At 42.5% G+C, this 15,638-nt stretch overlaps 1 protein-coding gene across 3 annotated transcripts in view; it reads left to right on the top strand.

The window, feature by feature from the left end:
* The first annotated feature begins 944 nt into the window (after positions 1-944).
* The window catches only part of LOC116776698 (TBC1 domain family member 1), a 41,291-nt gene continuing 26,597 nt past the window's right edge, over positions 945-15,638 (top strand). Inside the window, exons 1-4 of one of the 3 annotated variants that reach the window (XM_061525686.1) lie at positions 945-1,105; positions 3,104-3,229; positions 3,877-3,965; positions 4,138-4,237. In XM_061525686.1, coding sequence (XP_061381670.1) covers positions 3,110-3,229; positions 3,877-3,965; positions 4,138-4,237 — 309 coding nt within the window. In that variant the 5' untranslated portion in view covers positions 945-1,105; positions 3,104-3,109. Of the gene's footprint in view, positions 1,106-3,103; positions 3,230-3,876; positions 3,966-4,137; positions 4,238-5,931; positions 6,391-15,638 lie in introns of those variants that run through there. The other 2 variants (XM_061525687.1, XM_032669954.2) reach the window with 2 other exon arrangements.

Below are 15,638 nucleotides of genomic sequence, written 5' to 3'. Positions count from 1 at the left end.
AGCTCAAGAGCTCTGTATCTTTATGCACGACATTTTTGCTGACTTAAGGATATATATTTTTTTTGTCATACCCTACACTAAATAAACTAAAAAATGAAGATGGTGGCCGCGCTACACGTTCATGATTTGAGTTGAAAATAAGTGTATGTGGAAGCCTTACCGATATCAAAAAATAAGTGGATTTCGTTAAGTCCTAATCTGTAATCGTTTTTAGTAAATTCCATGCACCGAAAAGTTTAAATCTGGAAAATATTGTACGGTTAATCTACTTGACAGTTCTATATGCGAAGTGTTTAATGAAAAAAAATAATATTTCCAACATATGTAGAAATAGTTTTAAGCGCCATCTATAGATGATTTTAAGGAAGAGAATTTTATTCAGATAAATATCAATTTCATATTGATAACAAGATTGTCTGATTGAATCTACAAAGCTATTATTGACAGCATGAATGCTATGAAGTGATTGTCTTGTTAGTTTCCTTATAAAGCATGGTTATACGGAGAAATAAGTTGTCTATAATCTTTGTAAACAATACTTCACACTAAGCTGACTACGGGCTAAATTTATGTGACATCGCTGTGTGATTATTGCCATCAAATAAGTTTATTAAAAAATCTATAAAACTGGTAATTTCTATCTAAAAATTCAGATGAAAGATAGTATTGAAGGATTGAATTAACGTGAAATTAATAAAAATGTTATTCACAATATTATTAACAGAGCCATCTGACGGATTTCTACGAAACTATACATTCATACTAAGTAAGTTTAGAAGTTTGACTATTGTTACACAGATGGCGCTGTAGGGAAAACAGTTCTCGCAACTTTTCCCTCTTCGCACATTATCCTTAGACAGAAGGAGACAGATCATTGTGGAACAAATTCATTACATGCAATATGTTATAGCTTACACAAGTCCTGTAAATAAAGTGTTGATGGTAAATTTTAATAAATTAAATGTTGATATCCCTTATTTTTTTAATATGAAGTGGAAGTAAAGCCGCTCGCAATCTAGACTATGTTGCAGTTGTAGTGGAAATTATTGATTTCGTGTTAAACATGGTGTGACGTGATTTTTGGTGTTACGAGTGATTTATTTGGGTATGTAAACAATATGTCGACTAATGTGTGCTGTTGACAGGTAAAGTAACATGAAATTTAAAAAAAATACACATTTACGTAACATAGTTTCAATTCTCTATATATATATACATATTAGTCTAATGTAAAGTACGATAGACCTGTTAAATGCTGTTAATATATTTTTAATCTATTTTTTATTGAAAATATGTTTATCCTCTATAAAATTTTCATCTCTAACTCATTTATAACGATTTGTATTGAAATATTATTTATAAATAATTTTGATGAAATATATTTTAAATCCAAGTAATTTTTACTATAGTTTAATATAAGATATATGATAATCTTTAAATTGATTGGTTACGTCGGTTCATACAACATCCTCCACCCTTATTTCAACCCCCTAATTTTGGTTGCCTGGCTACCAGCTGATACATAACGAATTTTCAATGTTCCCTAGCTATAATCATTTAAATATTCTCGGAGGCTTTATTAAATTCTATAGGATTATGCAAGAATAAGATAAATATCATTTTTTTTTTATAAATATAAACCGGTTGTGTTACCTGTATTATCGGTTAGGTATACTTTAAGCCAAAAATACTCTTCCAAACTAAACCTTAGTACGACGTCAAACAATTTATATTTTAGATCAAAATTAGATAAACGTCAAAGGTTAGGTTTTCATTGATTTCGATATTTTTTTATTATTATTTTTATTTAAACATTAAGTTTGTATCGATACGTCGGGGTTATTTAGTTAAAATAATGAAAATACGCGTAGTAAATCCGAAAAATATTAGTTTTATATCAAGCTTACGATACCTAAACGAAGTTCGGCTTTTCCCGAATAAATCCTCTCACATTAGCATTAACGTTGTATTGAATGAGGCACGCCAAACGGTTCGTATGTATGTAACGTATAAACTCGTGCTAAGCGCAGTATGATGAGGACAGTTCTTAGCAAAAGTAACAGATCTCGTTACATTTTTTAATAAACGTAACTTTTGCTTGATAGTTACGCTGAACGAATAACTCGACGTTATAAGTTTCATTCATACTAAAGTTATTATAATAGTATTATTAATAATCTATCGTAATATTTTTAACATGTTAAAACATCGAACAGGTTCGTCTTGAATCCTAAATTATATATATATATATACATATATTATGTTTATGTATGTATGTATGTATGTATGTATACGCTTTTCGTGTGTATGTGTTATGTTACGTCACATTATATTGATGTTGATGTTTTTTAAAATTACTTGTCATATAAGGATGGGGTTTCACTGTTCGGGAAAAACGATAAAAATAACATCAGACACGATGTTTATAATTTATTAGTCTATACCGTTAAATAGGTTTATTTTTGTTATGGCAATAATTTTTTTTTTTCTGGAACAACGCTTCATATCTTGTAGTCTGGTATTTTTGGGAACAGATCTTTTGCTGTGGCTGACGATCGACTTGTTCGGTAGATCATGTTAGTTCGTGTTGTGTGTCATAAGATTCCTTTACTCCACGAAACTATACATACTCTGAAACTAAAATTCCACAACAGACTGAGCGTTGACAGTTGTTATTCGCGAGGCAGGTAGGTAACTATCATCAGCCTGTAGGAGTCCGCTGCTGAGCAAAGGTCTCTTCTCACATGGAGAAGGTTAGAGCATTTATCACCACGCTTGCCCAAGACGGATTGGCGATTTCTAAGAACCTTTGCTCTAGTCCATAATACATGGGTTCGGACTTGACCGATGAAATAAATTAAATTTTAAATAGGTTTCCGTTTGTTAAAATCGTCCTTAATTATTAGTGTTATCATTGTAAAAAAAAACTGAAAATCTTCTAGACATTTTAAATATAATTATAGAAAAAATACACGTATTAAAAATGTTATATAATTTATTTTGTATGTAAGGTATTTAATAATTTTTAGCAAAAAAAAATTGTATTTGTTTTGTATAAATTTGTAATAGTTGATTTAATGGGATCATTCGTCTCATTGTTCAGCTCAAGATGAAGACTAAGTTAACGTCGGTGACCTATCTGGGTTACACGGCGATGGACAGGAGATTGTCAAATGCTATGCTGCCATGGTTACTGCGGGAGATAAAATCGGCCGGCGTCAAAGAAAAGGTACAGTCGTTAGGTTAATTTTATTATATAATACTGTTATATGATATTATTAGATAGGGGCCCTAACCTACACGTGGGTCGCAAGTCCCAGGCACTGCTGAAGCTCTTCTCCCTGCATCATGGACCCGGCACCCGCACGTGAATCCATGAATGATGAGAGGTTTCGTGTCTTATATAGCAAAAAAAGGGCTTTAGGAATTATTATTATTTTTTTTTATTACAATAGACAACATCTTTTTGTTTATTTCTATCTGTTGATAAGGCTACCAGCGTGACAAACAAACTAGCAGAGAGATTTATGTCTACATAAGTGATTTTGAGTTGAGTGAGTTCCTTTCTTCATTGTTTACTGATATAAGACTCTACAAATTAGCAGACTCACTTATTGCTTCAAAATAAACAATAACTCATTATATATATATATATATATATATATATTTGTGATTATCTTTATTTACAATTCCACGTTAAGATTGGCCGGGCTGATTTAAATCTAAACTATCCGGGGCGTAATATAAATGCTTACAATAAATTCATTCAAATAGGTCCAGCCGTTAAGGAGTTCGGTGACATACACACGTACAATACAATATATATATATATATACGTAACGACAGACCTGCTAGCATTATTGTGTGTGTCCGCAGCTAAGCATTACCATCGAGGACGCGTGTTTGAAGGCGTACAACCAAAACTTCGAGCCCGTTATTATACATCGCCTGGTTGACATAATAAGGTAAGATTATATATATTATAGAGCTTGTAATGTATAGAATTGTAAGCAATAACTTGATGTTTCGGATATATGTATTTAATGAAGGTAGTTCCCTCTAGCATTTCATTAACTCTGTAGCTTAGATTTCCATGCTAATAGCGTTTTTTTTTATGAATGTTTATATTTAATTCAGGGCTAGCCAGGTCCCAGGTCGTCCCAATGAGCTGTTCTACATCCTGCTTCATGAGAAGGAGCTGCATTGCTACTTGTTCTCAGCGGGGACTGTCACAGAGGTGAGTGATCATTGCTCTAACCTCAAAAACTTAGTATCCATAACTATCTCTACATAATATTTGCTATACCCATTTTAATGAAACTAATATTTTTCGGATGTACTACGCGTGTTTTATTACTTATAAAAACTACACACTCCCGACAGCCAACGTTTCAGCGCGTGATCACGGGCGGGCGAGATAAAATAATAGTAAAATCGAAAATATTACTTTCATTTACATGACTACTCGCGAAAGTCTTAGATCTTATTGCAAGGATTATATTTTATTGTAAGGATACATCTTATCCTGCCGCTAGCCTTGAGTTTAAGGTTTAGGAGCATCAGGATAAACAAGATATCCCAATCAGAATAGGGAGCTGTTATCACTGAGGAAAGGTCCTGGCCAAATCTTAAGAAGTATGTTTCGTTTATAGCAGTGTCTCTCTTGGTATAGTCCCATACATCGTGATAAAGTCTAAACCAACGTCATCCAAAGACTAAAGACTAAATATAAAACTTGGGAGTTTTACAAAACCCTCGGGAGCTTTTTCGTCATCAAATTTCCCTAATTAGAATCGATTGCAATGAATGATAACAGGAATAAACGTATTTATCTGATTATTCTTGGTGACAGGTAAAAAAATATGTTACGTACGAAAAAACTTAATTATGTTAATAGTTACGGCCTCAGAGAGGATTATAATGTTGTGAATGTTGTATAATGAGGTGTGGTATTTGATGTAGCCATAGATTTGGACTTCCACCAAAGGCATATATTTTTCCGTGTTAGATGTTTACCATCTGAGGTCGTTGACCTTGACCTTTACGACTTACGAGTGAAATTAAAAAAAAAACTGCCATATGAATTTAACGAGTTATTCACGATTTTTCAACATACAGAAAAATACATTTTTTTCAATACAAAGAAAGAACTAGACAATACAAAGTCCTGGTAATTGTGTTTACGTTCAATAATTTCGGAATAAAGTATTTTTTTTTTAAAACAGTTACAAAATTCTTTTAACTATAAATCTCATACTAATAAATAACTTTTATTAAATATATATTTTTTTTAATTTTATATAAAACAAGCCGGTATGTAACCTTATGTGTTACATAAATGTTTTCTAATTAATTAATGTCGTGTCTTCATAATACATCATTGTCACGGGACGCCATTTTGTGATAAGTAAAACAAATATAAATATTTTTTTCATAATAAAACAAATAATGCCTTTTAGACGTAATATCTTTGTATTTTTTTACGTTTTCAGTTATAAAACGAAGTAATTTTTTCGTTACAAACAACGTTCATTTAATTTAAAATTAATGTGTCAGTTAAAATCGAATAATTTTGCATGTATAATATTAAAAAAAAACAACCAAATGACAATAATATTCATATTCAATACTCAAGACAGCGAAAACCTTGAACATTTAAATTTAGAACGCTTCCGTCCATTGACGAGTTTGTATCAGTAATTCAGTAAATGTTTATTGTCAAAACGGTTCAGTTGCGAATAAGTGTCGAGTGTGCGAAAATTGGCGGTAATTTTTGTTAGTTTACGACAAGAAAAAAAAAAATTCAGCAAATTTAAATAAAAAATTTATACATATAATTCGTGGCTTGCATTTTTTTGTATATTCTATGAAAAACAAGTGATTAACATTTTGATACCTTCGTTATATCGATCAGTGTAATAAAGTCGAATAGATAAAAACTAATTAAAAAGTAATCAGCTGCCAAGACGCTGACGTACGAAGATGTTGAATTCAGTGCTGTGTCCTCTAGCGCAGCCGACGGTCGCGTACAGCGCTCAAGTATCTAACTTGGAGTTCTGGATCGGCGCCGTATTAATACTCCTTGCTTGCGAAATAGATTTATTGTATTTCCACATTCTAAATCTGAACGTGGATTTGTTTTGGAATTAAAAAAAAATATTGTCAAAATAGAACCGACGCTGCTTCAAATGTTATTCGTTGGACGTAAACACAAAACATCTGATTCTAAATTCAAACGCGCAGTCAATTCAGCGTTTTAATTTGAGCTTTGATTGCAAATGGCTCGTATTTTGTGGGTTATGTTTGTGTCAGATTGCACGCTACAATAGATTCATCTGTGCTCCTTTATATATTATAAATAATTTTGGATGAAACCATATTTAAAAACTGGTAAGTATATATATATTTTAATTTTTTATTTCAATGTCTTATGTTAATAAACGTAATGGCGACGTTTGCGTTGTAATTGTTTTTTTTATAAAGGTTATTGTTTATTATAATTATCTTGAAAATATTAAAAATAATAAAATTAATTTGAAGGCTGAATATTTTATGCTAGATTAAAAAAAAAATGCGGTCACCCATCCAGATAATGGCCGCGATGAAATTACTTTACCCTAATTATAAGAGAAATATCATTACAGAGCATGTTTGTAAATCATTGTTTATATGAAAAAAAATATATATTTACCGTCACTTAAACTAACTGGAAGAAATAATCTTTATGTTACATATACACATAAATCTCAGCATAAGATTATTTTTAATGTATTTATGTTCTGAATTAATAAGAATTGAATATTAATCGCCAGCTCCGTGTGTCCACGTGTATGTATGTATGCACCTCACTGACGTCGATCTTTGGACTCATCACGGATGTTTCTTCACAGAATTTATTGGCCCATTCCCAATTCATGTTTGTTATTATATTGAATTTTCATTTACTAACTTCTTACCGACTTTAAGAGTTATAGGTATCGTGTTTGTCCTGCGGAAATTTAAATATATAGTTATTATGTAGTATTTTTCTAGTTTAAACATGTTTTTAGGTAAAGCACCAGATTGTAGCTTAAATTTGCGTAACTAATGTAGATTTGTAGGTCACACTACTGATGACTCAAGTGGTTAGAACCTTATGGATAGCTCGTGGCTCATATAAAGAATTACAGCATATATATATATATATATATATATATATATATATATATTTATATATAGACAAATTTTCGTATATTTTGCAATTGCAAAATGCAACCTGTGCCCGGGACTGTAAAGCAAAGTCATTGCATCAGCTATCTATCAGTGAAAGTTAGGACGTAATCGATCCAGCCGTTACAGAAAACAAACAGACACACTGAACTAAAATATATATATATATATACATATACCAGGTATATATGCACATACAATATAATATATTTATATTAATAGTTAAAAAATCCTATATCAATAATACGGGAACTCGTTACTGAATACTCGACACTCAATAAATTACCTTTTTTTTTTTTTTTTTTTTTTTTTTTGATGACGCAGGGAAACTCTTTTTACGAGCCGTCTCACCGGCCTTGGTGGGGCCGGAGAGGATGTGTGAAACTCGACCTGGGCAGGCCCCTACTCACTAAAACCACTGCGAAAGCCATCGGCCGCTATGTTGGTGCACCCCGGATCTGTCAGCAACAGGGCACACCAGCGACTGGCCGGTCCTGGCAAAGACCGGACTTACTCCCTCGGAGAAAGGGGGCGATCCCGGCAATTAGGATCGCCCCGACGACGCCGGGCTTTCACAGGGGCCGGGTTACCAGCCCGACCCCAGCCCGGAGTGCAGGGGCGCTATTGGAGGCGTTGCAAATATCGCCTCCGGCGCACCCCCGTCCGTCGCCTGCGGAGGGAGGGTGCATCAGCCGCAACCTCCCGTTCCCGCTCCGATGCCTCCTTCGTGGACATGACCGTCTCACAGAAGGAGGACACCGCCATCCAGGACCTGTCACTCTCAAGCATCTTCTCCACGACACTCGAAAGCGACAAGCCCACTCCGCCGAGCGCCGCCACAAGCTCTTGGCGCTGCGCAGCCCATCTCGGGCACACCTCGAGGGTGTGCTGGGCCGAGTCCACCGCAGCGCCGCACTCATGGCAGCCCCCTCCCGGCTCTCTCCTGGCCACCCGACACAAGTAGTCACCGAAGCAGCCGTGCCCAGTGAAAACTTGCGTCAGACGGAAAGTGAGGGGTTTGCGTTTCCGCCTCATCCAACGCTCTAGGACCGGACGGAGCGCAGCCGTTGTACGTTTACCGTACGGCTGGCCCGCCAGGTCCTCCCCCCACTCGCGCATAAGGCGCGACTCCCCCTGCCGGCGAACCGCCCGGATCTCCTCTGACGAAGGGTTCTCTCCGAGAGCTCTCCTACCCGAGATGTAAGAGAACACCTCGGCGAGAACCGACGCCACAAGATCCCAAGGCGGATCGCCGGCAAGAGCCGTCGCTGCGGCCCAGGAGACCGTACGGTACCCCCTAACCACCCTCACCGCGGGCGCCCTTTGCGCTGAGCGCAGAAGGGCCTTGACCCCGCGGCTCATCGAGCGATCAGCCCAAACGGGAGCACCGTACGTGGCTATACTCCGACAGACCCCAGAGTATAGCCGCCTGCAAGCTGCGCTGGGTCCTCCGAGGTTCGGGAGGAATTTCCCCAGCGCACCTGCCGTCCTCATTACCTTCGGCCCCAACTCCCTGAAATGGGGCACGAAGGTCCACCCTCCGTCAAGGGTGAGCCCCAGATATTTCATGGTCGGGCTCACCCTGACCCTCCCTCCTCCTATGAGAAGGGTGGCACCCGGCGGGGGTCCTTTCCGCCCAGTCCCGCGGAAGAGGAGGGCTTCGGTCTTGTCGATTCTGACCCGAAGCCCCAACCTCTCTATGCGGCTGACCACGAGATCAGTACCGACCTCGGCCAGCCGCGCCGCCTCCTTGTAGCTTCGTCCCCGGGATAAGACGAGGGTGTCATCTGCATAGCAAATGACACCCATCCCGGGGAGGAGGCGACTCCGCAGGACCCAGTCATACCCGACGTTCCACAGGACAGGTCCCAATACCGAACCCTGTGGAACGCCGTTGTCGACTGTCCACCACTCTATGGACCCCCTCCGGTTCTCGACTGCCACCCTCCTCTGGGAGAGGTAGCTGCCTAACAGCCTCCTCAGATACAGGGGCACTCCGAAGTATTCGAGTGCCGCCTGTATCGCGCTGTGTGGGAGGCTGTTGAAGGCGTTGGCGATGTCCAGCGACACCGCCAACACTACCTCTCCTCTGCGTTCCGCCTCTTCCGTCACCGCCCTCAGGCGTTTGAGGGCATCGACGGTCGACCGGTGGGCTCGGAACCCGAACTGAAACTCTGAAAGTCCCGGTCCCGAGCCTTCCTCCAGGTGCCGAACAAGACGGGTGGCTATGATCTTCTCAAAAGCCTTCCCCGCCTCGTTCAGCACGACCACCGGTCGCACCGCCGAAGCCGAGTCCGGAGGCCGGCTGCCTTTCGGAAGTAGGCATAGCCGGCCTTCCTTCCAGGCCCTCGGGAACTGCTCGGACCTCAGGCAGAGGTCGAACAGCTCCCTGAGGGCACCTCCGAGGTGCACCAGGGAGAGGGCCAGAACCCTCCCGTGCACCCCGTCTGGACCCGGTGCGCTCTTCTTACTCTGGAGGCGAGCCAGAATTGCCTCCATTTCAGATTCCGTGACGGTAGGCGGAACGCGGTCGCCCTCTTCCAGCGTCTGCCGAGCCATTCTGGGGGGAGTGAATCCCGCCGGGGCGTCGGGGAAGAGTTCCCCGACGATCCCCCTCAGAACAGTCGGCTGGAGCACTTCCGTGATGGGGGCCGACTGGGCGCAGATTTTATTCCGCGCCCGCTTGTACGGTCGGCCCCAGGGGTCTCGATCGAGCCCCTCCACCAGCTCCAGCCAGGCTGCCTCCTTGGCTCGGCGGATGGCCTGCTGCAGGATCAACTTCTTCGCCACGTAGACCCTGTACAGCCGGCCATCACGCTCCTCGTCCTGGGGGCGGCGTCGCCTGCTCCGGGTGTATGCCCTCCTGGCCCCATTGCAGGCGACCCGGAGGTCGGAAATGTGGTCCGACCACCAGTACACCGCACCCCGTGGGGGTGGATATCCAACGGGGGGCATCGCGGCTCTGCAGACGTTACGGAGAACGTCCCCAAAGCGACTAGCCCCCTCTTCCGCCCCCAACTCCCAACTTCCCGGGAGACTCCAGCGGCCGACAACGGCCGCTTCCTCAGCCAGTTCCCGGTTGAGCTTTGATAATGCCCAACGCGGAAACCGACTTCTCTCCCGAGACGACGAGGAACTCGACGCTGGACTCCGGCGACCGGCAAGAGTGGCAGACACTTCGAACCGTATGTAGCGGTGGTCCGAAAGCGTCTCCACTCCTGCCTCAACCCTCCATCCCTCCACTCTGCGTGCGATGGTCGGAGTGGCGAACGAGACGTCCACCACTGAACCTCCCGACCTTCGCACGCACGTCTGGACTGTCCCCGTGTTGAGTAGGGACAGCCCGGCAGTTAGCGCCCATTCCTCCAGCTCCCTTCCTCTGGGTGTTGTGAGGGGTTTCCCCACGCCGTGGACTTGGCGTTGAGGTCCCCCATCACAACCACCTGGAGAGGCGCTAACTGCCCTACCACCGGCCCGAGAGTGTCGAGAAAACTCTCAAAGGCCGATAGGTCGCGGTTCGGGGAGAAATATACCCCGACTATGGCAATCTCCCCCCGAACCGCCGCCACATACCCGTGGCCCCTCGCCTTGACTGCGAGGGGGGGCACGGCGCCCGGCCGCGTGACGATCGCCACGGAGCCGCCCGTGTCTCCCGCCCAATGAGGTAGGGCAGGGACATAGTACGGCTCCGCTATGACCGCCACGTCAACGGCCCACTCCACCATGGACTGCAGGAAGAGGTCCTGAGCCCCGGCGCAGTGGTTCCCGTTGGCCTGCAGGAAACTGAGATGTCCGGCCATTATTCGGACATCTCAGCTCCCGACGCCCGCCTCGAAACCCCCGCCCTTTGTGGCTGGGCCGGGAGTTTCCCACGGGTGGATGGGGGGCAGCACGAATGCCCCCCCATCACATGGTCCGCCGGCTTGCTCGCGTCAGCGCACACAGCGCAGCGCGGTGACGCGGAGCACTGGGCGGACTTGTGGCCCTCCTTGCCGCAGCGGTAGCACAAACCGCTGCGGTCTTTTGGGCTGGGGCACGCGGCCGCAACGTGCCCCGTTCCCAAGCACTTGAAGCAGTGCTTGGGTCGTGCCTCCATGTGCGAGAGCCGCACTTGGCTCCACCCGACCGACAGGCTGCCCAACTGCAGCAGCTTTTTAGCCGCCGCAGCCGGCACCTCCACCAGGGCAGAACCTGTGCCGCGAGGCCCAGGTCGCACGCTACGAACTCTAACCTGGGCCTCGGTGCAGCCCCCCTCCTGCGCGACCGCGGTTATTAAGCGATCCGCGGTCGTCGCGTCATTGAGGCCCGTGACTCTCATGTCCGTGAATTTCACGGGCCTCGAAACCTCCACCTCCTCCGCCAGTGCGGACTTCAGCTTCGCGGCCAGAGCATCTGCTTTGTCCGCACTGGCTGTGCCGGGCACCTCGATTATCCGGGCCCCTGTGGCCGTCGAGCGTATCCTTAGGGGCCCGATGCCCAGCTCCTTCGTATCTATCTCCCTCTCGGCCCTGAGAAGGACCGACAAGTAAGACGCTCCCTTGGCCGCTGCTTCAGGCCGTAACTTAAGTATTACGGCCTGTGAGCGTGGGAGCGCCACTTTTTTGGGGCCCTCCTTAGGGCCCGCCTTCTTCTTAGGTTGTGGCGCCGGCGTCTTGTGTACCGGCACCACCTCCTTCTTCTTTAGGGCCTTGCGGCGGACCACCTCCGTCCATCCTGCCGCTTTGGCCCCGTTCCCCATTTTACCCTTTTCGGCCCCTCCAGCAGACGTGGATGGACCGAACGCAGTCCAAACCACCTCCTTCCCCCCCTTAGACTTTTGGCCTTTCCCCTTGGAAGGCGCAGGGAGGGAAGGGAACTCCTCGTCGGAGGATATCGCCGGCGCTGATGCCGCCTGTGAAGGGGTACACACCTTGGCCCCCCTTTGCAGGGCTGCCTGACGGATCGCCCTTCTGGCCTCTACGGCGACGGCCGAGCTGTCACCCGCCAGGGGAGGTCGGGCAACTACTTCCTGTTTGAGCCGGGACTCTAGTGCGGCCAACCGCCCATCCACCAAATTGCCAACCATTCGGGCAATGTTGGCCTCCAACACTTCGAGCTGGTCCCGGCTCGTTGGGCCATCCGAGGCCACCCTAGAAGCCGCTGCCTTCTCCCTCCGCATCTCTTCATATTGGAGCCGGTGAGCACGTACCTCCTCCTTGAGACCCGCATTTTCTCTCTGGAGCCGCCCAATGTCGGCTCTCAGACGGTGGGTCTCCTCTGCCTCTGTACGTGTCACCAGCACGTCCAGCGCTTCCCGAAGGAAAGCAGAGGCCTTCATTATCTTGGAAGAGTACCCCCCTTTCAGGTTGGTACTCTTCCCAACCAACTCTTTAATAATGTCGAGGCTTTTCTCAGCCTCGAGCATTATCTTTTCCGCTCCCATACTCTCCAGCTCCAGTGGGAGCTCCTTCTTCTTAGTTTTCGCCCCACTCTTCCCCTTCCCGAGGCTCCTTTCAAGGCAGGCCTCGAAGGCGGCCTCCGAGTCCTCCTCCTCACGATCCCGTAGGAATTTCCTCGCCTTGGCCAACGTACGTCCGCGGCCTCGCCTTCCCACCGGATCCTTTCCCCGTAAAACCCCGCCCCCAGTCTCGGTGTCGGAGCCCGACACCTCCGAAAAGAGGCGCTTGGCTCCTAACACCGACTCTGGGCGCGATGACATTGAGTCGTCGGCACCAAAACCATCCTCTAACCGATTGCCCGTTTTCCCCCCCCGGACATCCCCCCCTCCATCATCCTCTCTATCATCCATCTCTACACACTCAAACACACTCACAGACAACTCCAAACAATAACAAACGCCAACGACAACACTAAGAACGCAGAAAAACTATTCCACAGTTTTGATGTAACAGAGCAAGCCTTACAAGTAGGCTCAATAAATTACCTAAGTCATTATACAAGCTAGATTTTCGTTTGGCTAAATTAAAATAATGGTTTTCATAATTAATACATTCGTCCTAAAACATTATTTTACCTACAGATATATGAATAAGTTTGTGGGTTTAGCCTAAGATTAGTCTAACCTAACCTAAACTTACAGTGAGGTATAATGCGTTTACCATAAGTTTGTGTCAATCTAAACAGACGGTTACGAGTTTATGAAGTGAAATTTCGTATGCGACTTCCAACGGGGTTGCGTTAAGCGTTCAACGCTCCGGGGAGGGGGAGAGAAAGAGACGGAGCGAGATTAAATGGGTTGGTCAAGTGTGAGTTGTAAGCAATGTTAATAAAGTTTGTGTGAAAGAAAAATTATCAGTTCACTAAAAAATTTTGATTTCTGCCCTTTCCTATTGTCATTTCCATATAACGAAGTTTCACTACTTCCGCTTAGAGGGACTCCGCTCACTATTTTTTTATAAGTATGTTTATAATATAATTTCAGAATATTTATATATTAAACACGGAAACAATCTGTATTGATTTAACGTGGATATCAGTGGTAAGACTGTAATTAGTCCGAGTTAGCATCGTACATACATACGTAGCGTTAAAAGTTTTTCACACAAATCCTCTCGTATTGTAGTATCGGTTCGTTGAATGAAAAACATGAAACGCTTCTTATACAGCGACGATTTTAATTTCTTCAATCCCAAAGATTTCTTTGGAAAAGTAATTTTTAATTTCAAATTACAAGCATCCCATTGACATTAGTAATAATAATAATAATTATTATTATTAATAATATTAATATTTTATATTATTAATATTTACATAGGTATGTTAATATGTTATAAAGGAACAACTTAACATTATGGAAAACATCGGATGTTGGCATTATTCCAGGCGTGAATTTGGAAAATAATATATTCGCTGTTCAAACGGGGGTTGAGGGTAATCGCGTCCGACATCTAGTCACAAGCTTTTGTGATAAATATTATTGAGACGTGAATATCTAATTAAGGTCAAAGGTCGAATACAAGGGTGTTTTTTTTTGCAAATTATTTGGATCATAGAAATGACTTACGTTCAGTCTATACGAGGGTGTTATGTACGATTACCTTCTACTGCAAAAAACTATATAATTAATGTCTATATATTTTTGGGTTTTTTTATTAAGTAGGTTTTGTTTTGAATCCTCCAATATTCGCAAATCTATTAATCAGTGAATGCTAAACGCTAACGTGTTTTCATTACGTTACACGTTTGCGTATTAAACTCGTACTAAGCACTTAGAAGAGAAACAGTTTCATAAGGATGCCTACTTGTATATATTTTCTATTTCTATTTATGTATTAGTACTTGTATATGTATATATATATATATATATATATATAATCTTATATATTACATCTGATAGCCATTATTAATTTAGTTATAATTCATTTCCTTGACCGTCTTATTGTTTTGTCCTTATATCGTATAAGGTTGATTTGTAGATAATTTTTCTAGTATTAAGTCTGCATTTTATGATTTTTTATCGGAAATAAGCAATGAATGAATAAAATTTTATATTCTGCTATCAATTCTTCGATCGATCAAATAATTTTTTATATTATCTAATTCCAAATTGAAGATCTCCTTATGATTTTAAAATTTTTTTGTGGCTCTTAAGCCACAAAAAAATCTATTTAAATCTATCTATATAAATTTTGGACTGTTGTATACGTTAATACGCACGTGATAATAAAAAAAAATTACCAATTTTATAAAAAAAATATTCGATCAACACGAATAAAGATAAACAAAAAAATTTTCGAAAAAAATCTATACTCAAAACAAACTAATTGAAGAATTTCTTAATTAAGATTGAAGGGAAACCACTTATAATATAAAATTTGTATAATGACATTTGTAATAGGAGACTAACAAAATTGATAGAGAATTTTTAAAAAATATATGGTTCAAGCGTCTGGGGTTGGATGCAGAGTGAGAGGTATAACAGTGTTTTAACAGTATATATATATATATATGTCGCGCCGACAGCCTTCTCGTATCGAAAATATTCCTTTTCGTGTATTCGTTCATTATAATTGTTTTCAAATTACCCACTTCACCGATGTTAATAAATTTATTAATACATCAGGTGATTAGTTTTTTCAAAGTACCCACAATTGTAATATAGAATTTACCATATAAAAGTCAAAGCATAATCGTACTGAATTCATTCTACATTGGTCGCTCTTAGGAGCCACAGTGGTAGAATCTCCGCTATACAATTCTTGACATTCATTGTAAGAATTTGTTAGCAATAAACAAGTATCATTTTGAGTAAAGACTATCTTTGCTTCAAAATGGAAGCCTGTCCATCGTCATCGGTACTTAACGCCCAGACTCGAAAACCTTTTAAAGGACTAGAGTCTTGGCCAAGGTTCCACGAGGATCCCCGTGCTCTCACATCAGAAGCAGGGACGTCTTACGCCACACTTTTAACCGCCGGATCGTCTACATGA

This window comes from Danaus plexippus, chromosome 30 (genome assembly GCF_018135715.1).
Source record: "Danaus plexippus chromosome 30, MEX_DaPlex, whole genome shotgun sequence".
Taxonomy (NCBI): Eukaryota; Metazoa; Arthropoda; class Insecta; order Lepidoptera; family Nymphalidae; genus Danaus; species Danaus plexippus.
This window is presented reverse-complemented; position numbering and strand designations above follow the sequence as displayed.